This window comes from Pogoniulus pusillus, chromosome 35, assembly GCF_015220805.1.
Source record: "Pogoniulus pusillus isolate bPogPus1 chromosome 35, bPogPus1.pri, whole genome shotgun sequence".
Lineage (NCBI taxonomy): Eukaryota > Metazoa > Chordata > Aves > Piciformes > Lybiidae > Pogoniulus > Pogoniulus pusillus.
This window is the reverse complement of record NC_087298.1, coordinates 13,839,910-13,861,016: the sequence shown is the minus strand read 5'-3', so window position 1 is coordinate 13,861,016 and position 21,107 is coordinate 13,839,910. Positions and strand designations below refer to the sequence as shown.

General features: G+C 62.2%; 3 protein-coding genes and 1 long non-coding RNA gene across 5 annotated transcripts; 1 reads left to right on the top strand and 3 right to left on the bottom strand.

Annotated features, from left to right (window-relative positions):
* Positions 1-1,258: 1,258 nt before the first annotated feature.
* LOC135190287 (uncharacterized) lies at positions 1,259-2,262 on the bottom strand. Its single transcript, XR_010308472.1, has 2 exons — positions 2,164-2,262; positions 1,259-1,551 (listed from the first exon to the last, which is right to left on the bottom strand). It is a non-coding gene; the product is annotated as an uncharacterized LOC135190287 (long non-coding RNA).
* Positions 1,259-6,766, top strand: LOC135190285 (torsin-1B-like). 2 transcript variants are annotated; one of them, XM_064171474.1, is made up of 5 exons: positions 1,259-1,583; positions 2,950-3,215; positions 3,960-4,135; positions 4,781-4,908; positions 4,996-6,766. In XM_064171474.1, the coding sequence occupies exons 1-5, from the start codon at positions 1,259-1,261 to the stop codon at positions 5,271-5,273; spliced, it is 1,173 nt and encodes a 390-aa protein (XP_064027544.1). In that variant the 3' UTR covers positions 5,274-6,766. The 2 variants fall into 2 exon arrangements, with proteins under 2 accessions (XP_064027544.1, XP_064027545.1); XM_064171475.1 differs by lacking the exon at positions 1,259-1,583 and adding an exon at positions 2,223-2,484.
* Positions 6,767-8,689: 1,923 nt separating this feature from the next.
* Positions 8,690-14,313, bottom strand: LOC135190286 (torsin-1A-like). Its single transcript, XM_064171476.1, has 5 exons — positions 14,093-14,313; positions 13,108-13,373; positions 10,937-11,112; positions 10,727-10,854; positions 8,690-9,979 (listed from the first exon to the last, which is right to left on the bottom strand). Exons 1-5 carry the CDS (start codon positions 14,295-14,297, stop codon positions 9,729-9,731), a joined length of 1,026 nt encoding a protein of 341 aa, XP_064027546.1. The 5' UTR covers positions 14,298-14,313; the 3' UTR covers positions 8,690-9,728.
* A 653-nt stretch (positions 14,314-14,966) lies between these two features.
* On the bottom strand, positions 14,967-20,695 carry C35H9orf78 (chromosome 35 C9orf78 homolog). Its single transcript, XM_064171034.1, has 9 exons — positions 20,513-20,695; positions 19,979-20,038; positions 19,000-19,051; positions 18,749-18,819; positions 18,462-18,539; positions 17,786-17,983; positions 17,253-17,389; positions 16,592-16,690; positions 14,967-16,077 (listed from the first exon to the last, which is right to left on the bottom strand). The coding sequence occupies exons 1-9, from the start codon at positions 20,593-20,595 to the stop codon at positions 15,986-15,988; spliced, it is 870 nt and encodes a 289-aa protein (XP_064027104.1). The 5' UTR covers positions 20,596-20,695; the 3' UTR covers positions 14,967-15,985.
* Positions 20,696-21,107: the final 412 nt, after the last annotated feature.

The window sequence follows — 21,107 nt, the reverse complement described above, 5'->3', positions numbered from 1 at the left end:
CCTGGGCTGCTGCTTCCAGGCTGGAGGTCCATGGCGATGTTTTGTCTCACTCACTCTCTGCCATGCTCACCACCGCTGGTTTGGGCCCAGTGTCTCATTCCCTTGTTGGCAGCTCTCCCTGCCCACATTAATGCCTAAGTGCCTGCCAGGTGTGCTGTCAGTGGGCAGAGCTGACCCATCGGGCAGGTCCTTCACAACTGTCGCACACCTCGGGAGTCCTTCTGCCTGTAGGGGCTCGGGGTCAGCAGTGGCTTTTGCCCCTCCCTTCAATATACCTCCTTGGGCATTCCAGGCAAACCCACCTGAGCAGCTGCTGTCTGGGGGCAGCAAAGGTGATCTCATCTGTGGTGAGTTAGGTGAACAAGGGAGAGAAGATCCAGACTCTCACACGGAGGTGAGCAAACACCACCTCGGATGCAGAGAGAGCTCACCGAGCCCACCGAGCCCACAGATCCCACCTAAACCCAGCCCCGGCTCCCTCTGCGGGATGCCTTTGGCTGTCCTCGGTCCCCTGCTAAAGCTGCATCTGCTCCCTGTGCCCCCTCAGCTGCCGGAGGTTCTGTGGCATCGCAGCACGTCCTCTGCCTGGAAAAAGCAGGCGGATGCAGGCAGGCTCGGCTCGGGCAGGACCTGCTCCGGGCAGGATCTGCCCTGGGCTGGCGCTGTTCCGGGCGTCACTCGGTTCTCTGCAGGAGCTGCAGCGCCGAGCTCTGCCCCAAGCCTTTTCCTGCCGCCCCATCTAGTGCTCAGCACAGACCAGCGCAGGGGGCAGCGATGTCCGCGGCTGCCGGGGACATTCCCAGCGCCTTTCCACGCTGCCAACACACCTTTGTAAAACTGGCATCAAACCAGAGAGCTGCTGAGGCTGGAAGAGCCCTTGGAGATCCCACTGCAGCCACTGCCACCCAGCCACGTCCCTCAGCACCACTTCCAGGTGGCTCTTCGACACTCTCGACACCTCCGTGGGCTTCCTGCTCCCACGCCTGTCCCTCCCCTCTGCAGCCACACTTCTTTAGGGGTAGGAGCACGAAGCTGTCAGGACAAACTGTGCTCTGCTGCGCTCCTTCCCGGGGTCTGCAGAGCTCCACCAGTGCCATGGAAACCTGTGGGCTCTGCGGTGCCAGCTGCAGAGCTAAGCGCAGAACAAGCACCTTGGCAGCGCACCAGAGCAGCTGGCACCCTGCTGCGCTCCGGGCGGGCTGGCTCCGGTGCCCCCCCCGTGGCACTCCCTGCTCGCAGCGCTTTCGTTTCCCCGGGGATGACGCGGTCCCGGTTAACCCTCGGGCACCCGCGGCGCTTGGCTCCCGGCCTCCGGCCTCCCGCTCCAGGAAGTTCTTCAGCTTCTTGTCCCTTGCTCTGCCCTCCTGCTGCCCGAGGCTGCTTCCCAGTTAGCGCCATGAGGCTCCTGCCTGCTGCTGCTGTCTTTACTCTTGTCCCCGCTTTGGCACCAGCTTTGGACCCTCTCAGCGCTTCGCTCCTCATCGGGGGTGCTGCCATCGCTTGGGACCTCCTCTCCCCTCAGTCCTGGCTCAAGTGCAGCCTCCTGGAGTGCTGCAATATGAACACCACGCTCAACGCCTCGGGTAAGGCAGTGCCAAGGGCACCTTGAGCCAGGCTGGCAGCGGGACCAGCCGGGGGCCCTTCCCGGCGTGGTGAAGGCTTCCTCTTTAATGCCAGCTCCTCTGGGGTGGCTGCGGCAGGATTATTGCCCGCAGTGGCCTGGTCACTAGGGTCGCAGACTCTCAGACCGCATCGGGGTGGAAGGGACCCTCACAGGTCATCTTGTCCAAGCGCCTGCAGCGCGCAGGGACACCTCCGGCTAGAGCTGCCCAGCCGCCCGTGCCCGCTGGCGCCTCAGCAGCCTGCCAGCCGCGGGCACCCGCGGGCACGGAGGGGGAGCAGGCTCACGCTGGCAGCACAGGGCAGGGAGCCGCACGCGTGTCCGGCACCCGCTTGTGCCGGCGTCCTGCAGGAGTCCCCGGTGGGGCGGGGGGAAGAGACACCGCCAGAAGATGGGGCCAGGGGGGTGCCGGTGGGGAGTGGGCTGGGGGGCTCCGAGGGGGTGCCAGTGGGGACGAGGCACGATGGCGCTGCAGGGGAGGCAGAGGTGAGACCCCCCCGCGCTGCCCCCCACTCCGCAGCGCGACGTGGCGCCCCGCCCACCTGCGCGTCACGGCGCGCTGGCGTCATCCGCAGAGCAGCCAATGCTGGCACTGCCCTTCACAAAGATGGCGGCGGCGGCGCCGGGCGGGCCGGGGCCGTTTCCGGCCGGCGGGCGGAAGCGAGCTGCGGCGGGAGTCGCCATGCGGGGAGCGCTCGGCTTGCTCGGGCTGCTGCTGCCGGGGCTGGCGGCGCAGGAGCCGCTCAGCGTGGGCCTGGCCATCGGCGTGGCCTGGGCCCTCACCAGTTACCTGTCCCACCCCAGCTTCTACTGCAGCTACGTGGAGTGCTGCCCCAGCGCCGAGCGGCGCCTCAACGCCACCGGTACGGCGGGAGCGGGGGGCGCCGGGCCGCGCCGGGCTCCCCAGCCCTGACCCGGGGGTTCGGCCGGTAACCGGCCACTGCTCGGGGCAGCCGGCAGTGCAGGGGCTGTGCCGTGCTGAGCACTGTGCCGGGCAGTGGCTGTGTCAGCTCGCCCGGTGCACGGCGGGTGCCCGGCACCGTTGGTGCCCGTACTGAGCTCGCCCGGTGCACGGCCGGTGCCCGGCACCGTTGGTGCCCGTACTGAGCTCGCCCGGTGCACGGCCGGTGCCCGGCAGCGTTGGTGCCCGTACTGAGCTCGCCCGGTGCACGGCCGGTGCCCGGCAGCGTTGGTGCCCGTACTGAGCTCGCCCGGTGCACGGCGGGTGCCCGGCACCGTTGGTGCCCGTACTGAGCTCGCCCGGTGCACGGCCGGTGCCCGGCAGCCAGCGGTGGCCCCGCAGTGCCGAGCCCTCGCTCTCCCCGCAGCGCTGAAGGTGCAGCTGGACTCGAAGCTCTTCGGGCAGCACCTGGCCAAGGACGTGGTGCTGAAGGCGGTGCAGGGCTACAGCACCAACCGCAGCCCCAAGAAGCCTCTGACGCTGTCGCTGCACGGCTGGGCTGGTACCGGCAAGAACTTCCTCAGCCAGATCCTGGCGGAGCACGTCCACGGCGCCGGCCTGCGCAGCAAGTTCGTCCACCTCTTCCTGCCCACCCTCCACTTCCCCCACCATGACAAAGTGAAGCTCTACAAGGTGAGGAGGGGCACAAGCAAATGCAGTTACCCTGAGTGCCCAGACCCCCGGGTGCAGGGCGCTGTGCCCCGGGGGACCGCTGCAGGTGCTTGGCTGGGCGGTGCCAGAGGCCAGGAAGTGCCTGCAGAAAGCAGAAGAGAGAGGCCCAAAGAAACGCCAAGGGAGGGCAGTTCCCTGGGCCTGTCCCCTCGCCGATGCCCTCAGCTGCTTCCCCTGGCGCTTGCTGTGGGAGGGGGTCCCCGTTAAGACCACAGAGTGGCCAGGCTGGGAGGGAGGTGGCTGCAGCAGGCTGTGGTTAAAGCAGTGCTGGCTGTGTGGGACAGAGCTGGGCTGGGAGGGGACACGGCCAGGACGGCTGCCCCCGTCAGCCCTGGGGATGTCCCCTCCCGTAAATCTGGGGTAGAAGGAGGCAGAAGGGGGAGGGCTGCTGGCTTCTAAGGTGCCTGATGCTGCAACACTGCCTGGGTGTTGCTCTGCTCGTGTAGAGGAGAGGTCTGAGTCCCTCCCGATTGGCTATTCCCTCTTCCCATCTCCTGTCAACCTCTCTCTCCTGACTCACTGCCTTCATTCCTCGGCTTCCCATCTCAGCCTGGGGAAGCAGAAAGGATAAAGTCCTCTGTGAGCAGCACCAGAAGTGCCACTGAAGATCAGTGTGGCGGGGCTGGGGCTGCAGGGAGCGCGGGACCTGCGCTGCCAGCAGTGCCTGCGGAGCAGTCCTGCCCCTCAGTGCTCCTCTCGTTCCAGGACCAGCTGCAGGCCTGGATCCGGGGCAACGTCAGTGCCTGTCCCCACTCTGTCTTCATTTTTGATGAGATGGACAAGATGCACCCAGGTCTCATCGATGCCATCAAACCTTTCTTAGACTACTACGAGCAGGTGGATGGAGTGTCCTACAGGAAGGCCATCTTCATCTTCCTCAGGTCTGTGGCACCTGTTCCAGTCACTCTGGATCCCTCTGGGGGTGTGGTAATGATGCTCCTATTTCACCTGGCTCAGAGAATTCTCTCTGGAAAGGCAGAGGAGAACTCTGTGAGCTCCACCATGAGCTCCCCTTGGGTGCTGTGAGCTCTTGCACAGCCTGCAGCTGCTGAGCTCAGGAGCCTGGTGGAGCACAGGTGATGTGGCAGTCCTGTGGGATGGGTGCAGCATGCCCTGGGTCTGGCCGGGATGCAGCTAACTGCACAGCAGCTGCCGTGGTGTTGTGGTTTGGATTTGATAGCAGCTGTGTTTGGGCTGTCCCTGGGTGGTGCTTGCTAAGCCTCAAGGCCTCTCTTGGGTTTTGTTTCCTACTAACATATGAAGCTGCCTTTATCTTGACCCACAAAGCTCCTCCCTTGTGTTCTCCTTATCTTCTCCTTCCCTGGAGCTGAGGTGGGAGTGAGCAGGCAGCTGTGCCGGTGCCTGGTTCCTGGCTGGGGTTAACCCCTCACACCCTGAGGGCTGCTTCGGCAGCTGGGCCCCTCCCCTCAGCCTGGCTCGCAGGGCTCTGGTGCCTCTTTGCCTGCAGCACACCTCTGTGCTGGAACAGAGCTGCTGCTTCACCGCTGCACATCTCTCCTGAGCAGCAATGCAGGAGGGGACCTGATCAACCAGGCAGCTCTGGACGCTTGGTTAAGTGGGAAGCAGAGGGAGGAGATCCAGCTGAAGGACCTGGAGCCGCTGCTCTCCGTGGGGGTCTTCAACAACAAGAACAGTGAGTCACTGCCTCCGCCTGCGGGCGGTCCCTTCGCCCCTGGAGGGTTGCTGTGCTGACCCGGCCCTGCTGTGCCCTCTCCTGCAGGTGGCCTCTGGCATAGCAGCCTCATCGACAGGAACCTCATCGACTACTTCGTGCCCTTCCTGCCCCTGGAGCAGAAGCACGTCGAGATGTGCGTGCGGGCCGAGATGGAGGCCCGTGGCTACGCGGTGGATGAGCAGCTCGTGCAGGCGGTGGTGGAGGAGATGACCTTCTTCCCCAGGGAGCAGAGGCTCTTCTCTGACAAGGGCTGCAAGACCGTGCAGGCCAAGCTGGACATCCACGAGGGCGCTGCTGTGAGGCACCACAGAGCCAAGCGCTGAGTGCCCTGCAGGGCTCCGCTGGGCAGCTCTGTGCCCTCGGCGCTGTCACTGCTGCAGGGAGTGTGGTGAAGGTAGCCAGGGTGAGCTGGGGGAGGGCTTTTAGGCTTTTTTTACCTCCTTTGGTTTTTTGATTGTTGTGTTTTTTTAACTTGATCTCCTCATGCTGGGCTCTGAGCCTGGCCGGGAGCCAAACCTTGCACCTCAGCCCTTTAGTTTTAACTGCTGGAGAGTTTGAGAGTGACACAGACAGCTCTGGTCCAGCCTCTCCTGCTTTGTTCTGCCAACTGCTGGGGCTCTTATTTGATTCCTCTTGCCACAAAAGCCAGACTGGAGGGAAGGAGAAGAGAGGAATTCATCCAGGCACTCACATCCCCTTCCCTGCACCTGATCCAGGGCTGCTGCACTGCAGGGCTGGGAGAGGCATTCAGGACTGATGGTGCCTTGCAGTCAGATGAGGTGGTGGAAGGTTTCCTGTCCTTCCTAGCAGGCTGATGCTGTGGTGGCTTCTCCAGATGAGCAGCAGCTGTCCAGGGACAGGCCTGACTGCAGCTGGAGCTGTGGGCTTGCTGCAGCCATGGTAAGCCCTGAGGGGGCTGGGGGAAGCTCAGTGTTGTCCCCGCACTGCTCCGGGCAAAAGGAATGTAACAGAGTTGTGTTCTCTGGGAGGGGTGAAGGGCATCTGGGGCAGCTCTGGGCCTTCCCAGGCAGAGGGCTCTGACTGTTAGATGCCAGGCCAGGCTCCTGTGCCAGCAGAGAGCCCTCTCAGGAGGACAATCTGCCTGCAGGATCTGGGGGAGCTCCTCTTGGCTGTAGCCAGGTCTGGGAGCAGCTTCACTCCTCTGGCCCTGCCTGGAAGCCACTTTCACAGCAGAGGTTATTTTGCAGGGTGTATTTTTGTACTGCAATGCAAACGGCAGCAATGCAAAGCTCCTCTGAGAGGCACAGAGGTGAGGAGGGCAGGGGGGAGCAGCCAGGCCCATCCCTCATCAGTACAGATGTTTTATAGCAGCTTTTAGCATCAAAGAAAGTGGAAGGGTAAAGGATGAGCTGGGAAAAACGCAATTTAACCTTCACCCTCTGGCAGGACCTGCTGCAGGCTATCAGTGTCTCAGCAGCCCTCCCTCTGGGGCCAGGTGCTGCAGTGCCTCTGCCCTGGCTGCTTTTCAAGTGCCCCAAGGGGCCGTGTGTTGCAGCTTCCCCTCCCTCACTGCTCCTTGCTTTAAGCCACGATGCCAAACTTGCACAGCTCCCTGCTCTGATGTCAGCTCAGGTTAGAGCAGACAGCTCAGCACTGATGCTGAGCTCCCAGGGAGGTGTCAGTTGCCTTTCCCAAGCCCAGCTCAGCACCGTTCACCTTGGGACATTGGACTCTTGCTCTTCACGTAGGAGGCTGTGCCTGGGAGCAGACTGCAGCTCCAGCCATGAGGCACCTGTGCAGCTCACACCACTGACTATGCTGTGCTGCAGCTGGAATAAACCTGAACTTCCTTTTCCCTGCTGGGCTCGTTTTTCAGCTGCAGGAAGCTGATGCAGCTGTCAAGCAGCTGTGCTGCAGCTCTCTGAGTTCCCTTTCTGACAAGCAGCAGCAGCTCAAGCAGCCTCTGGCTGTGAGAACTGGAAGTGTTGCCCAGCACAGCAAGAAGCCAGCACCTGCTGAACGTGCTTGGGAACAGGGATCTCCTTCCTGCCACACACTGCATGACAGAGGCCTTGGGAAGCTTCTTCAGCCATTCCTCCTCCTCTCAGTGCTGTGCCTGGAAAGCTGTCACTCAGGGTGGCTCTTCCCCTTTTATCCAGCAAAGGCTGGAGAGGCCTGCAGAGGGGACTGCTGCCAAAGGCAGTTGGTGCTGGAAGAGGGCTGATGGCTTCAGACTGGAAGAAGCTGGAATTAGGAGACATGGAGGGAAGAATCCTTCCCCAGGAGGGCAGTGAGGCATTGGAACAGGCTGCCCAGAGATGCTGTGAAGGCTCCAAGCCTGCAAGTGTTCAAAGGCAGTTTGGAGGAGGCCTTGAGCACTGAGTCCAGGGCAGGTGTCCCTGCCAGGGCAGGGGGTTGGAACTGAATGCTCTTGAAGGTCCCTTCCAAGCCAACCCCATTGTGTCTCCGTGGCCCAGAGCACCTGCAGCCTCTCTAACACTGAGGACAGTGCCAGGGGTAGCTACTGGCCTGGTTCAAGTGGGGTACAGCTGCTGGCAGCACCTCCCCACCAGTCAGTTGGCACTGTCTGAAGTGTGCTGTGCTGCAGTGTTGCCAGGACAGCCCTGCTGGAGCACACAGGGCAGCTGCAAGCTGTCCTGCCCAGCAGGACTTTGCCCTGTGCCAGCCTGGCTGCTTGCCCTGCTCCCCAGGGCCAGGCTGGCAGAGCAGCACTCCCTGCAGCCACAGCTGCTCCCCTCTGAGCACAGCCCCAGAGCTGGGGAGGTTCCCTGCAGAAGGATGAACTCCAGCAGCAGTTGTTTGTTCTGTGGGAGGAACAAAACTGAGCCTCACTGCCTGCTCCACTCCTCAGCTGCTTCTCTAGGGATCAGACCTGCCCACATTTTGCCTCCTCCTCACTGATCTCACCTTCTAGTAGCCCAGAGTTCCCCAGCCACAGCAGGCCAGGGAGGCCTCAGCTTTGGAACCACCCAGCACAGCCAGAAGGGTCCAGCCTAAGGGTGGCAAGGAGTATTTGCCCAGCTGGAGGTGCTCCTAGCCAGGAGCTGGCTCCAGAACAGGACCGAGACTAAGCAGAGGCAGTCTCCACCCTCTGAACATCATCTCTCCCCCTTCAGGAAGCAGCCAGCAGGGCTGTAACAAAACCCTTGCTACCCAGCTGTGCCAGGTGCCAGCACTGCTCAGCTGAGCTGCTTCCCTTGGTGAGGAGGTGCAAAGTTCATCATTGCTCCCCTGCTGTAACCAGGTCAAGAGCAGAGCAGTGCCCCAGTTCCAAGCACTCTGGTGCCAGGTCTGATCATGTGCACACTGCACAACTCCAGAGCTGCACAGCTGGGGCCTTGCTGCCCTCTTCACTTCCACCCTTGCAGAGGAGGCCTCGAGGTGCTGCCACTGGAAATTGGGGGGGCTTCAGTCAGGGCCTGCAGTGCTGACAGTGCTGGCACAGGAAGGAGATGAGGAAGGCTCTCAGTGGCCTCCAGAAGCAGCCAGAGTGGTCCTCTGGAGCACACCCAGCTGGACAGGCTGCCTGAGCACGGTCAGCAGCCATGGCTGCAAGGGCAGCTTCCACTCCAAGCTTCAGCTGCTCCCCTGGCAGCAGACTCACATCTCCCTTTTCTGCTCCCTCTGCACTGCAGAGAGGAGGCAGCTGCACACCAGCCCCCAGCACACCACCTGGTGAGGCTCCTCCTCAGCAAGGGCTTTGTGCAACACTAAGAGCAAATCCCTCAGTGCAAGGAAACCCAGGAGGGGACCAAGGAACAGTTCCCACAAGGAAAGAGTTTATTTTGAATAGAAAGTGGAGTGGACCCCCCCTGCAGCCCTGCCCTGCAGCAGCAAGGCTGACACTGCACTAACTTCATGGACACACTGAACATTGATTTCCCTCACCCCATCCCCTTGGGTGTCTCCATCCCAGGCTCCAAGGCACAGGGTGTGGTGTGAACAGGGTGAAAGGGAACCCCCCACAAGCTGCCCCCTGAATTCCACATGCAGATGAAGAGGAGCAGCCTCTTTAGCTCCTGCTGCAAGATTCAGCCTGGTTTCCTTCCCACCCTTTCCACAATGCCCTTCCCCTCTTACAAGACATTTGTCTCCCTCCTGGGCAAGAAAGCTGTGAACAACTTCAACAAGCCAAGGCAGGAGCCAGCCACAGCTGTGGGCAGTCAAGGACCTGAACTCCCTTCCTTGCCCTCTGAACACTTCTTGCACCAAAGCAGCTCAGATTCTTGGCCTGGCTACAGGAGACCAAATGAAAGCAGAGTTCTGAGGCAGGCAGCGGCATTGGTGAGGCTGGATAGAGGGCTCAGGGTCTGCTCAGAGCCTCCCCTGTCCTCACTGGAGCCACAAGCAAAGACTCACATCCCACTTTCCATGCACTTCTAGGAATCTTCCTACACAAAGACAGCCCAGGAAAGGCTTTCACAGACATAGGATCTCGGACTGAAAGTCTCAGTCTTGTCCACTGATCACCCACAGCAAAGCAAACCCAAGCAAAAGGAGCTCAGTCTCAGTCTGGAGGTGCCAGCAGCCTGACAGGAGGTTCTGACAAGGGCCACGCTCTGAGGGGCTTCAGCGCTGCCAGACACAGCTCAGTTCCCTCTTACCTTGGCCACAGGAGGCTGAAGCAGCTGGGAGCCAGGAGTAGTGACAACAAAAAGGCAGAGGCAGTGCTGCTGTCAGCCTGCAGCTGGGGGCACAGCTCCGTGCTCCAGAAGCGCTTCCCAACGCAACGGCCTGGGGGCTCCACTCCGGCCTTGGGTCCCCTTTGCTCCTCTGCAGGTGGCGGCAGTGAGGTGTCAGAAGTCAAAGTAATAATCCAGCTTTGAGTCCACAGTCTTGCAGCCCTTGTCCGAGTAGATCCTCTCCTCCCGGGGGAAGTAGGTCATCTCCTCGGCCACCCTGCTGAGCAGCTCCTCGTCCGCGGCGAGCCCGCGGGCCTCCACCTCCACCCGCACGCACATCTTCACGTGTCTGTACTCCAGCGGCAGGAAGGGCACGAAGTAGTCGATCAGGTTCCTGTCAATCAAGGTGCTGTGCCAGAATCCACCTGCCAAGGCAAAGGGGGGGCAGCTGCCAGCTCCTGCAGGCCAGCACTGCCAGGGCTTGAGGGCGAGAGGCAGGGGAATGGTCTGGAGCGGAGGCAGAGCAGGATGAGGCTGGCACTGAGGAAGAAGCTCTGCAGGTGGCCAGAGCCTGGCACAGGCTGCCCAGGGAGGCTGTGGCTGCCTCCTGCCTCGGGGGGGTTGAAGGCCAGGCTGGATGAGGCCTTAAGCAGCTGAGAGGTGTCCCTGGGCATGGTGGGAGGCAGGAGCAGATGAGCTCCGAGGTCCCCCTGAGCCTGAGCCACGCAGAGTTAATAAGCTGCTGTGTGAGGGAGCCTGGCAAGCACTGCCTGCAGCAGGGCTGGGGGCTCACTGTGTGGCTCCTCAAGAGCTGCCCCAAAGCTTCTAGCAGACTGAGCCAGACAGGCTGAGTGTGCTGGGGCCAAGGAAGTGGCTCCCCCACAACAAAACACTGGATTGCTTCTAAGAGTTTTTAGCTCCTGCCACAGCTGGCCTCGCTCTCAGGATCTGTTTGCTTTTGGCAGGTCAGAATGCCCTGTGCAGAGCTCCCCTGGCATGCAACCCAGCGGGCAGCCGAGCTGCACACCGAGCTCCAGGACCTTCACCTCAGCTCCAGAGCTGACTGCAGGCCTCCTGGCTTCTTGCTAGCTGAAGCTGGAGGCCCCAGCAGGTAGAAATCACTGCCATAAGGCCATGGCTGTCCCCCCAGCAGCCCCCCGAGGCCAACTCACTGTTCTTGTTGTTGAAGACAGACACGGAGAGGGCATTCTGGATGTCTGTCAGCTGGATGTCCTCCCTGCTCCTCCCCTTCCTCCAGAAGTCCAGAGCCACCTCTGTTATCTTCTCAGCTCCTGCATTGCTAAGGTAAAGAGAAAACACAGCCTGGAGCTGGGGGCAGCTGCACAAGGCAGTCAGAGAGGAGCTGAGGAGCCAGCTGCTACCTGAGGAAGATGAAGATGGCCTGGCGGTAGGAGACCCCATCCAGGAGCTCGTAGTAGTCCAGGAAAGGCTTGATGGAGTCAATGAGTCCTGCATGCATCTTGTCCATCTCATCAAAGATGAAGAGAGACCTGGGGCAGATGCTCACATTGCCGCGAATCCACGACTGCAGCTGGTCCTGTGTGGCACAGAACAAAAGCTGGTGGCAGAGTCTGTGCTGGCAGGGCAGGCAGCAGCACCTCTGCTTCTGGAGCCTCCCCTGGAGGGCAGCTCAGTGCTGCTGGCTTAACAGCTTTGGCTTCTGGACTCAGCAGTGGTTTGTGGCAGGTTGGAGCGGGTGATCCTTGGGGTCCCTTCCCACATGGCACTCTGTGAGCACAGCTGTGGCAGAATCTCATCTGCAGCACTCAGACACCAGAGGACAGGAGGGGACCTGCAGGGAACGTCCTTGTGAGAAAGGAATTGCTGCGAGCACAGCAGAGCTGAGGCACGGGGAGGGGACAGGAGGGGCACTGCTGAGACCAGCAGCACTTGGCTGAACTCAGGGCTAAGAGCAGCAGCAGAGACACTGCCCTGCACCCCTGACAGCAGCACAAACCCCTGGGTGAGAGAGGGGATTGTGCTCCTTGGCTCTGCTCAGACCTCACCTCCAATCCTGCCTCCAGCGCTGCTGTCCCCAGCAGGAGGAGGTCACAGAGCTGCTGGAGTGAGGCCAGAGGAGGCCACAGAGATGCTCCAAGGGCTGAGGCAGCTCTGCTGGGAGCACAGACTGAGGGAGCTGGGGGGGTGCAGCCTGGAGAAGACTCCAGGGAGCCTCAGGCCTGGTGCATTGTGGAGAAGTGAGAGTTCTGCAGGTCTCCCAAGGGTGTTTATGTTGCAAGCAAAGCAGGAGGAGCTCTGGCTTGCTGTAAAACAGCTCAGCTGGAGGCAGGGGCAAAGCAAGCTGTGGAAGAGGGAACAGCTACTTCCTCCAGTTAGAAGTTGTGCCCCATCCAGTTCTCTTTTCTGACTGATGCAAACTGGACAGCAACATTCAGCCCTACCAAAGAGCAGTGCTCAAACTCTGCTGTGGATAAAGTTAGGACAAACCAAACCAAAAACCCACCCCAGAGAGCATGCAGCTGAGCTCCCACTGCATATGGATGGCATCTCCCTGCCTGAGGAACTGCAGTGCCACTTGGCAGCCTGGCAGGAGGCTGATCTGCAGCTTGCTGACAACAAAGCCTTTTGTGGTTTTGTTGTACAGTTGGCAAATGGATGCACAGAAAACCCCAAACTGCTCAGACTGCAGGGAAGCAGAAAGGTCCTCCCCTGCCCCAGAGAGCAAAGCTGCAGCTTGCTGAGCTGCCTGACACAGCTGGAGGTCACCAAGCTGAAGCCAGACACTCTGCTCTGCAGTGGGCACCCCCAGCACATCACCTCACCCCCTGGTCTAGTCTGAGGCTAAGTGAACACTTTAATGAGAGAAATTAGATGAGAGGCTGTGAAAAGCAAACAGTGCTGATGGCTCCTGCACCCCTAGGCCTGTGAGATGTATCAAAGCAAGGACTCAAACACAGATAAGAGAGCCTCTGTCTGTCAGAGTTGGTGTCTGTGTTCTTTCCCTGGGCTCCTGCTGCTCTGCCTGGAGCTGTGTGACCCAACTAATCCTGCTTCTAACCCCTCCTGCTGAGCCTTCCACTTAAGGCAGACTCTGGGATAAGGTAGAGGGGTGGAAAGGTGGTTGGGAGCCCCTCCTGGGGGGTGTTGTGTTTCTGTATCACTTTTACCTTGTCTGTAACTGTAACTATTTGCATTACATTGCAGCTATCTGCTCGGACATCGCTAAGCTGTGAATACAAAGCTTCAGTCTCCTTAACACCCAGCTGGGTGAATTCACTGTGTGGGGCTCGGTAACTCCCAGACCACCACACCCCCGAGCCTGCTGAACTCTGTTCCCCCTTAGCTCAGCCACACCTCTAAGCAAAACTGGGAACTAGCAGGTGCAAAAGACGCCCAAAGCCTTTCAGAGCAAACCCAGTTCTGCTGGCTGCTGGGATCCACCCAGCGCTGCCCTGACTGTCCCCAGGCTGGCACAAGCCACAGTTCACTGCACAGAGCTCCATCAAGGCTTCTGCATCGACGGTGCCACAACGTGGACAGCTCAACCCAGCGGCCCTGGCCCCTCTCTTACCTTGTAGAGATTGATGCTGTTGGCGTGAGGGAAGTGCAAAGTAGCCACGAACTGATGGACATATTTGCTGTGCAGGCCTCGTTTGTAGATGCTTTCGGCCACGATCTTGCTGACAAAGTTTTTGCCTGTTCCAGTCCAGCCGTGCAAGGAAAGGGCAAGAGGCTTTTTGGCGTTGGTGTTGTTCAAGAAGCCCCTCACGGCCTTCACAACCACCTTGCTCACCAGGTGCTGCCCGAACAGCCTCCTCTCCAGGCTCTCCTGCAGCCCTGCGCGGACGGAGCAGCAGTCAGCAGCGAGCAGAGAACCCCAGACACAGCAGGCTGGCAGAGAGCTCCAAGCTCAGCCAGCCCAGCCCTGCCCAGCCTGTCCCCCAGCCCTGCCTATCCCCCAGCCCAGCCTATTCCCCAGCCCAGCCTGTCCCCCAGCCCAGCCTATTCCCCAGCCCTGCCCAGCCTGTCCCCCAGCCCTGCCTGTCCCCCAGCTCTGCCTATTCCCCAGCCCTGCCTGTCCCCCAGCCCAGCCTGTCCCCCAGCCCAGCCTGTCCCCCAGCCCAGCCTGTCCCCCAGCCCTGCCTGTCCCCCAGCCCTGCCCATTCCCCAGCCCAGCCCTGCCTGTCCCCCAGCCCAGCCCTGCCTGTCCCCCAGCCCAGCCAACCAGACCATGGCACTCAGTGCCCCAGCCAGGCTTGGCTTCGGCACCGCCAGGCTCGGCGACTCCACCACCGCCCTGGGAGGGGCTGAGAGGGCCGAGCCCGGGGCCGGCGGCGAGCGGAGAGCTGCCCACGGCCTCCTGCCCGCGGGGAGGCGGCTCCGGTACCCACTCCCAGCCAGGGGACAAAGGCCCGACCCACGCAGGCCCCACGGGCCGTGTCCAGCGCCCGCCGCCGCTGCAGTGCCCATCGCGCTCCTGCCACCTTCCTAGCGTCTCCTCAGCCCGCCCCGGCCCCGGCCCCGGCCCCGGCCCCCTCGGCAGCCCGGCCCCGCACCGGCGGCAGCGCGCAGGTCCTGCCGCTGCAGGCAGCACTCCCTGAAGTAGCAGTAGAGCCGCGGGTAGGAGATGATGCCGGTAAGGGCCGAGGCGGCGGCTCCCGCGATCGCCAGCCCCAGGCTGATGGGCTCCACGGCGCCCGCCGGCCCCAGGAGCGGCAGCGGCAGCAGCGCCAGCGCCAGCGCCGCCCGCAGCAGCTTCATGGCCCGCCCGGCCCGCGCCCGCCGCCGCTTCCGGCCCGCCCCTTCCGCCGCCATCGCCCTGCGGCCAGGGGCGGCGCCGGCGGCCGCGGGAGGCTGCTCTCGGACCGCGGCGCCGGGGCCGGTCGGAGCCCGCCGCACAGACAGGGACGCGCTGGAGCGGGGCGAGGGGAGGCCACGGCGGTGCCGCGGGGGAGCTGGGGGCGGCCAGGCTGGAGGAGGCTCCAGGGAGACCTTCGGCGGCCTCGCAGTGCCTCGAGAGGCTGCGAGATAGAGACCGGCTCTGAGCCGGGGCCTGCCGCCACAGGCTGAGGGCAATGGCTTTAAACCGGGGGGGAAAGCTTAACAGAGTGGAAGGAACAAAGTGGTTGGCGTGGAGACAGACCCCGGCCCAGGGCAGGGTGGTTGGAGCTATGAGCACCCTGCGGCAGCTGGAGCTGTCCCTGCTGGCTGCTGCATCAGATGAGCTCTAAAGGTCCCTTCCCACCCACACCAGGCTGTGCTGCCGAGATACAGACCCCAGGCCGCTGCTGTCCCTGCACTGGTGCCGGAGCCAGCAGGGCAGCACCGGGCAGAGCCAAGGCCGTGCCTTCTCCCAGGGCAGCTGCAAGCCAGGCTCAGGAGCAGCAGCGCTGAGCCAACACACAACCAACCACACCACAGAGGCAACACGAAGAGCAAACTGAATTTATTCTCAGTGCCCCAGGGGGGCTCCAAAGCAGCACCCGGGCAGAGGCGCCTGGGCAGGCAGCTGGGCACCATGGAGCCCAGCCCTTGCTGGAGTGGAAATGCCTTGGCAGCTGCCTGCTGCACGCCAGCGAGTTCTGCAGGTGCAGCTCTCTATGCTTGGATCGCTCCCACAGCAGGGCAGGAACCTCAGCCACGGCCCTCTGGTCTGTGCCAGAGCTGTTAGCCCACCAGAGACCTTCAGCTGGCCAGGGACAGCCACCAGCTACAGTGACAGATGTGCTCTTGGATGTGCCAGCTACAGGTCACAGCTGCAGGACATGCCAGCTGCAGTTCTCAATCCTCCTGTGTCCTTCTGCTGCTGGGAACAGCAGCACTGGAGCTGAAGTCTCAGCAGAGCAGAGCCAAGGGGCACAATCCCCTCTTGCCTTGCTGCCCACACTGCTCTGGCTGCAGCCAGCACACAGCTGCCTGCTGGCTCTTGGGGAGCCGCTCAGCACCCAGCACCCTCAAGGCTCTTTCTTCAGGGCTGCATCCAGCCTGGACTTGTGCCTGGGGTTGGCTTGACCCAGCTGCAGAACTCTGCACTGTGCCTTGTTGACCTTCATACAGTTGGCACTGGCCACGTGTCAAGCCTGGTGAGATCCTCCTGGATGGATCCCTGCCCTCACAGCTTGGTGTCACCAGCAAACCTGCTGAGGGTGCCTCAGTGCCACTGCCCACACCCCTGACAGATGCTGAAGAGCACTGGCCCAGGACAGACCCCTGAGGAAGTGAGGGGAGGGTTTGTGAGAACAAGGATTGTGTCACTACCAAGTGCCAGGCACAGAGGCTCCTGCTCCAAGGAAGGAAGGTTTATAGCTCAAGAGAAGTCATCTACAGGACTTGACCTCTCCAAGGGGGTCACAGCTCCTGCAAGCTGATTCCCCAAGCTCCGCAGGGACTCTCCCTGCAGGGCCCAGCCCCAGGCGCGGCTGGAGGCGGAGCAGGCTGCAGGCAGGGCCTCAGTAGCGTCTGTTCATCTTCTTGAACTTCTCATAGTGGTAATCGTCTGTGGCCTTCTCGTTCAGGGGGCGCTTGCGGCTCGGGGGAGACCCTTCAGAGGGGGGAGAAGGGAAGGTGACCTCCTGTCCTGGCAGAGGGGACCTCTGCTGCACTCCTCCACTGCCCTCCCACAGCCTCTTGCCCCTGGGCTCCAGTGCTGCCCAGCCCTGCACCTCCTGCTACTGCAGCTGGCAGCCAGCCCTGGCGACACATGGCAGGGGTGACCTTTGCTGCTCCACCCTTGGCCACCTCCAGGCATCCTCCTCGGGGGGAACCTGGGAGGTGTGCATCAGGTGCACTGCCCTCGTCTGGGCTGGCAGTGCCCTCTCAGACACCCAGAGAGCAGATGACAAGAGCCAGATCACTGCTCCGGCCAGGAGCCCCAAGGGCCTCTCCTGGGACCACCCCAGAGCTCCACTCACGCTCAGGCTCTGGCCTCTCCGTGACCCCCACCCCAGAGCTCCACTCACGCTCAGGCTCTGGCCTCTCCATGTCCCCCACCCCAGAGCTCCACTCACGCTCAGGCTCTGGCCTCTCCATGTCCCCCACCCCAGAGCTCCACTCACGCTCAGGCTCTGGCCTCTCCGTGTCCCCCACCCGCAGCGGCCGCGGCTTTGGCTCCTCCTTGTTCCTCCGCACTGGAGCGTTGAGCTCCTCATGATAGACTGGAGGGGGAATGACACAAACATGGAGCTGTTAGTGCTGGCAAAGCCTCTGAGAGCCTCCAGCCCAACCATCCCCCAGCACCACCATGGCTGCTGACCCACGTCCCCAGGTGCCATGGCCACGTAGTTCTTGCACACCCTCCAGGCATGCAGCCTCCAGCACCTCCCTGGGCAGCCTGTGCCAGTCCTGACCACTCCTGCAGAGCAGAAGTTGTTCCTAAGCACCAGGAGCTGCAGCAGTGCTGCTCAGGTGGATAACTCTGTGGCAGCTGTTACAGCTGGTTTGCAGCTGCCCCAGCCAAGCCTCAGGACAAGCATCCCAAGTGCCCAGGGATAAGCAGCACAGGCAGGCTGACAGCCAGCACATGGCAGGAGCAGGTCCTGCTCCATGATAAGGGCTGGCAGAAGAAGGCCCAGCCAGGTGGGCTCTGGGGACAAGGGGAGCAGGTAGCTGCTTGTGCTGCTACAGGAGCCAGTTCCTCCTGCAGCAGCCTCTGTCCCAGCACCTGCTGCCCTCCAGAGAGGAGAGGAGCACCCCTGGGGCAGGGCTCCCGAGGCTTACATCTGTTGTGCTGCACGTAGTTGACAGCCATGTTGGTGGGCACGAAGGAGGTCTCACTGTCCTTCTTCTTGTTCTGCTGCTCTGCCAACAGCTTGGCCTTGGCCTCTTCTGTGGAGATGATGTTTTTGATCTTAGCACTAGAAGAAAACAGAAACCTCCCTGAGCCTGAGAAAGGAAGGGCAGAGGGGTTGGGTCTGGGGGGTCTGAAGTGCTCCCTGCGACAGGAGGCACTGCCACGGAGACAAAAGCTTTGGTTCAAAGGCAAAAGTGAAGCTCTCCCCTTTGGTGCCTCCTCTGTCAGTGCAGAGCACAAATTACTCCTCCAAAAAGGAGGATCAGCAGATCTGGAACTTGCCAGACGCAAACATCAAGAGCCTTGTTCCCAGCAGTCCCAGAGGTGAGCTGCACCGCAGCCCCAGCCCCGTGCTGGGTACATGGAGCCAAACCGGGGCTAAGGCAGGCACAGCTCTGCTGGCCACAGCTGCTCAGCCTGGGCAGCCAGGCCACAGCCAGCAGATCTAGGAGACACCTACTCAATTCCCAGGTCCACTTCGGGAATGCCACTCAGCATCTGGTTGGAGAGCATCTCCTCAGTCTTCTTGGCCGAGGAGACGCGGATGTTCTCCGGCAGCTCGTACAGGGAGTCCTCAGCGTTCTTCAGCTTCACCTTCTGCTCCTCATTCTCCACAATGCCCTTCCTCTTCTTCAGCTCAGTCTCAATGTACTTCATCCTGAGGAGCAGCACAGCAGGGACACGCAGCAGTCAGCTCTGCTTCTGTGGCAGCGCTGCTGGGCACGGCTGCGGCAGGGCCCCGGGGGCTGGCACAGGAAGGAATCATCCCAACAGCTCCCCAGGCAGTGATCAGACCTCCAAACCCTTCCACACCCAGCACCAAAGGCCCCCACTGGTACCCAATGCCACCAGGCTGGTGGTGCTGGGGATGCCAGAGCTGGGGATGCCAGAGATGGAGGCAGGATTGGAGGTGAAGTCTGAGCAGAGCCAAGGGGCACAATCCCCTCTCCTGCCCTGCTGCCCACACTGCTCTGGCTGCAGCCCAGCACACAGCTGCCTGCTGGGCCAGAAGGGCACTGCTGGCTCCTGGAGAGCTGTTCAGCAGCCAGCACCCCCAGGGCTCTTTCTCCAGGGCTGCTCTCAGCCCTCTCTCAGTCCCAGGCTCCACATCCCAGACAGAACCCATCACAACTCACATGTCAGCATCCTCATCCCTCCTGTTGGTCTCAGCTGAGAAGGAAGTGCCCAGGTTCAGATCTTCCTCCTCGTTAATCCTGAAGGGAAGCCACAACATTTACAGAGCTTTCATTTGGCTTCTGAGCTGGGGCTGGGGGGGGGTGTGGTTTGCTGGGTTTGGGGGTTCAGGGTAACAGTATCTGGGCAGGCTGCACCATGCTGAACCCTTCCAAACAACACCACGAGGCTGCTTCCTGCCCAGCTGCCATGTAACAGCAGCCCAGGCAGGGCTCTGCAGAGCTCTCACCTGTCCTTGCCTCTTTCTTTCAGCTTCTTCATGTCCACCATTCCCCCAGACTTTATCTTGAATGGGTCATCCTGCCAGAGAAGGAGCAGTGAGAGATGCTGAAGCCACCCTTCCAAGCCTGGGCAAAGCCACAGGGCACATTTCTGTGCCGAGCTGTGGCCCAGCTCTGCCCCAGGCCAGCCTCCAGGGGCCAGCTGGGCCACACTGATCTCACATCCTCGCACCGAGGCCAGCAGAGCTCCAGCACTCACCACCAGTGTTGCTTCTTCTTGCAGCTTCTCTCCCACCAGCAGAGCTACAGCACTGGGCAGGCAGATGGAGAAAGCAGACAGAAGTCAGTGGAAGGAGGCAGCCCTGCAGCTCCCTCCCCCCCTCCAGAGCTAGCAGATGGCCTCCCACTGTACTACCACCACCTGCCCAGCCCCTCCACACGGCTGGAGAAGCTCTCCCTGTCCTGGGCAGGCAACACTCTAGAGCCTTACAGTGAGTCACAGCTCAGGCCTCAGCAGCAGCTGCAGAGGAGTGGGGAATGAGGATGGATGAGGTGTGAAAGGCTCCAGTTTAAACCCCGAGGGTGGCACAAAAGAATCACTGTGCTTGGAAGAGATCTTCAGGACCAGCCATGGACCCAGCACTGCCAGGTCACCACCAGCCCTCAGCACCACATCTCCAAGGCTCTGACACCCCTCCAGGCATGAGGACTCCACCACTGCTCTGGGCAAGTTGGGCCAGGCTTTGACGACTTTTTAGGGAACAAATTGTTCCTCGTGTCCAACCCTAACTGCCCTGGTGCAGCCTGAGGCCATTTCCTCTTCACCCATCACTTGTTCCTTGGAAGAAGAGACCAACCCCCAGCTGGCTGCAGCCTCCTTTCAGGCTGTTGTAGAGAGCAACCAGGTCTCCCCTCAGCCTCCTCTCCTCCAGGCTGAACCACCCCAGTTCCTTCACCTCAGAGATCCACTCAAGATCCAATCTTTTCCTTCCTGGCTGGGACGCAGAACAGGCTTTGCTCACTGATGCTGTGCCTGGGCCAAACTCCCTTGTGTCCACCCTCAGGCCTCAATGCAGAGGCTCCTCTGTCAAAATGGTTCCGGCCCTAGCCAAGGTATAAGGCAGGCAGACAGCAGGAGAGAACTTCCCTGTGACACCTCCTGCCTGCAGGGCACACACCCCGGAGGGCAGGCACCCTTGGGGGGCACACAGGCACCCCCGGGGGGCGCTGTCCCTTACCTCACCCCATTGGGTCTCCTTCGGAGGCTCTGAACTTCTTTGGCTTCCTCAACTTTTAACCTGGAACAAAAGCCGCTGGACTCAGCCTCCCTGGCTGGCTTTGAACGAATTCATTTAGGGTTATTTGCTGCAGGTAACGCAGAACCTTCGGGGACTCAGCCTCCTCCCTTCTTACGTCCAACCTGAACCCCCTCTGGTGCAACCTGAGGCCACTTCCTCGCGTCCTGAGGGAAAAGGCCGATCCCCCCCGGCTCCGGGCTCCTTTCGGGGAGCTGCAGAGGGTCCCCCTCAGCCTCCCCCCCTGCGGCGGAACACCCTCAGCCCCCAGCTGCCTCCTCAGCCGCCGGTGCCCAGCCCCGTCCCGCGGGTGCGTTCTAGACGCGGTGCGAGGCAGCAGGGCTACCGAGCGGAGCCACGGCGCGGCGGGAGCGGACAGCACTGCTGCCCACCGCAGGCCTCGGGTCCCGCCCCGGTCCCCGCTGTGCTCCCGCGAGCAACAGGCCCGGCCGGGCCCTCCACCGGCTCCCCACGCACCTGACCTCCTCCGCGACCTGCTCGTCCTCCTCTTCCTCCTCCGAGTCGTCCCTCCGCCGGCGGAAGCACTTCTGGCCCGGCATGGCAGCGGCTCCTGCGCTGCGCCGCGACCGCTCCGCTGCGCTCCGCTCCCCGCGCAACCGGCCCGCGCCCGCGCGCACGGCGATGACGTCTGCCGCGGAGGCGTCACAGCGCTGCGCCGCACCGGGCGGCTCCTCCCTCCGCCGGCAGCGGGCCCGGGCCGCGGCTGCGGGTCGCGTCCTGCCGCCAGCTGTGCCCCGGCCGCCAGCTGTGCCCCGGCCGCCAGCTGTGCCCCGGCCGCCAGCTGTGCCCCGGCCGCCAGCTGTGCCCCGCCCAGATCCCGGGCACGCACGGGCGGCGCTGCCTGTCAGGGCTGCCCGGGGCGCTTGTCCGCCGCCCGGGCCCCTCCACACCGGGCCGCGCCTCCTCGAGCTGCTGCCAAACCCAGCGCTGTGCGCCCCGCGCCAGGCCGTGCGGGGGATCCCCCCCGGCCGAGGGCTTCGCCCCTCCGCGGACACCTGCCGGGGGCTGAGCTCCGGGCGGGGCCCCTCGGGAACGGCCTCCCCGCAGGGGC

Bases quoted from the DNA above. Each gene is read 5' to 3' on its own strand.
- LOC135190285 (XM_064171474.1), top strand. From the start codon at position 1,259: ATGACGCGGTCCCGGTTAACCCTCGGGCACCCGCGGCGCTTGGCTCCC. The intron at 1,584-2,949 runs GTAAGGCAGTGC...CTCTCCCCGCAG, and splicing joins CACCACGCTCAACGCCTCGG to CGCTGAAGGTGCAGCTGGAC. The intron at 4,909-4,995 runs GTGAGTCACTGC...CCTCTCCTGCAG, and splicing joins GGTCTTCAACAACAAGAACA to GTGGCCTCTGGCATAGCAGC.
- LOC135190286 (XM_064171476.1), bottom strand. From the start codon at position 14,297: ATGAAGCTGCTGCGGGCGGCGCTGGCGCTGGCGCTGCTGCCGCTGCCG. The intron at 13,374-14,092 runs GTGCGGGGCCGG...CCGTCCGCGCAG, and splicing joins GGACCTGCGCGCTGCCGCCG to GGCTGCAGGAGAGCCTGGAG. The intron at 11,113-13,107 runs GTAAGAGAGGGG...TGTGCCACACAG, and splicing joins ACAGCATCAATCTCTACAAG to GACCAGCTGCAGTCGTGGAT.
- C35H9orf78 (XM_064171034.1), bottom strand. From the start codon at position 20,595: ATGCCGGGCCAGAAGTGCTTCCGCCGGCGGAGGGACGACTCGGAGGAG. The intron at 16,691-17,252 runs GTAAGCCTCGGG...TTCCCCCTCCAG, and splicing joins CTACGTGCAGCACAACAGAT to TCTATCATGAGGAGCTCAAC. The intron at 16,078-16,591 runs GTGAGTGGAGCT...CCCCCTCTGAAG, and splicing joins GGAGAGGCCAGAGCCTGAGC to GGTCTCCCCCGAGCCGCAAG.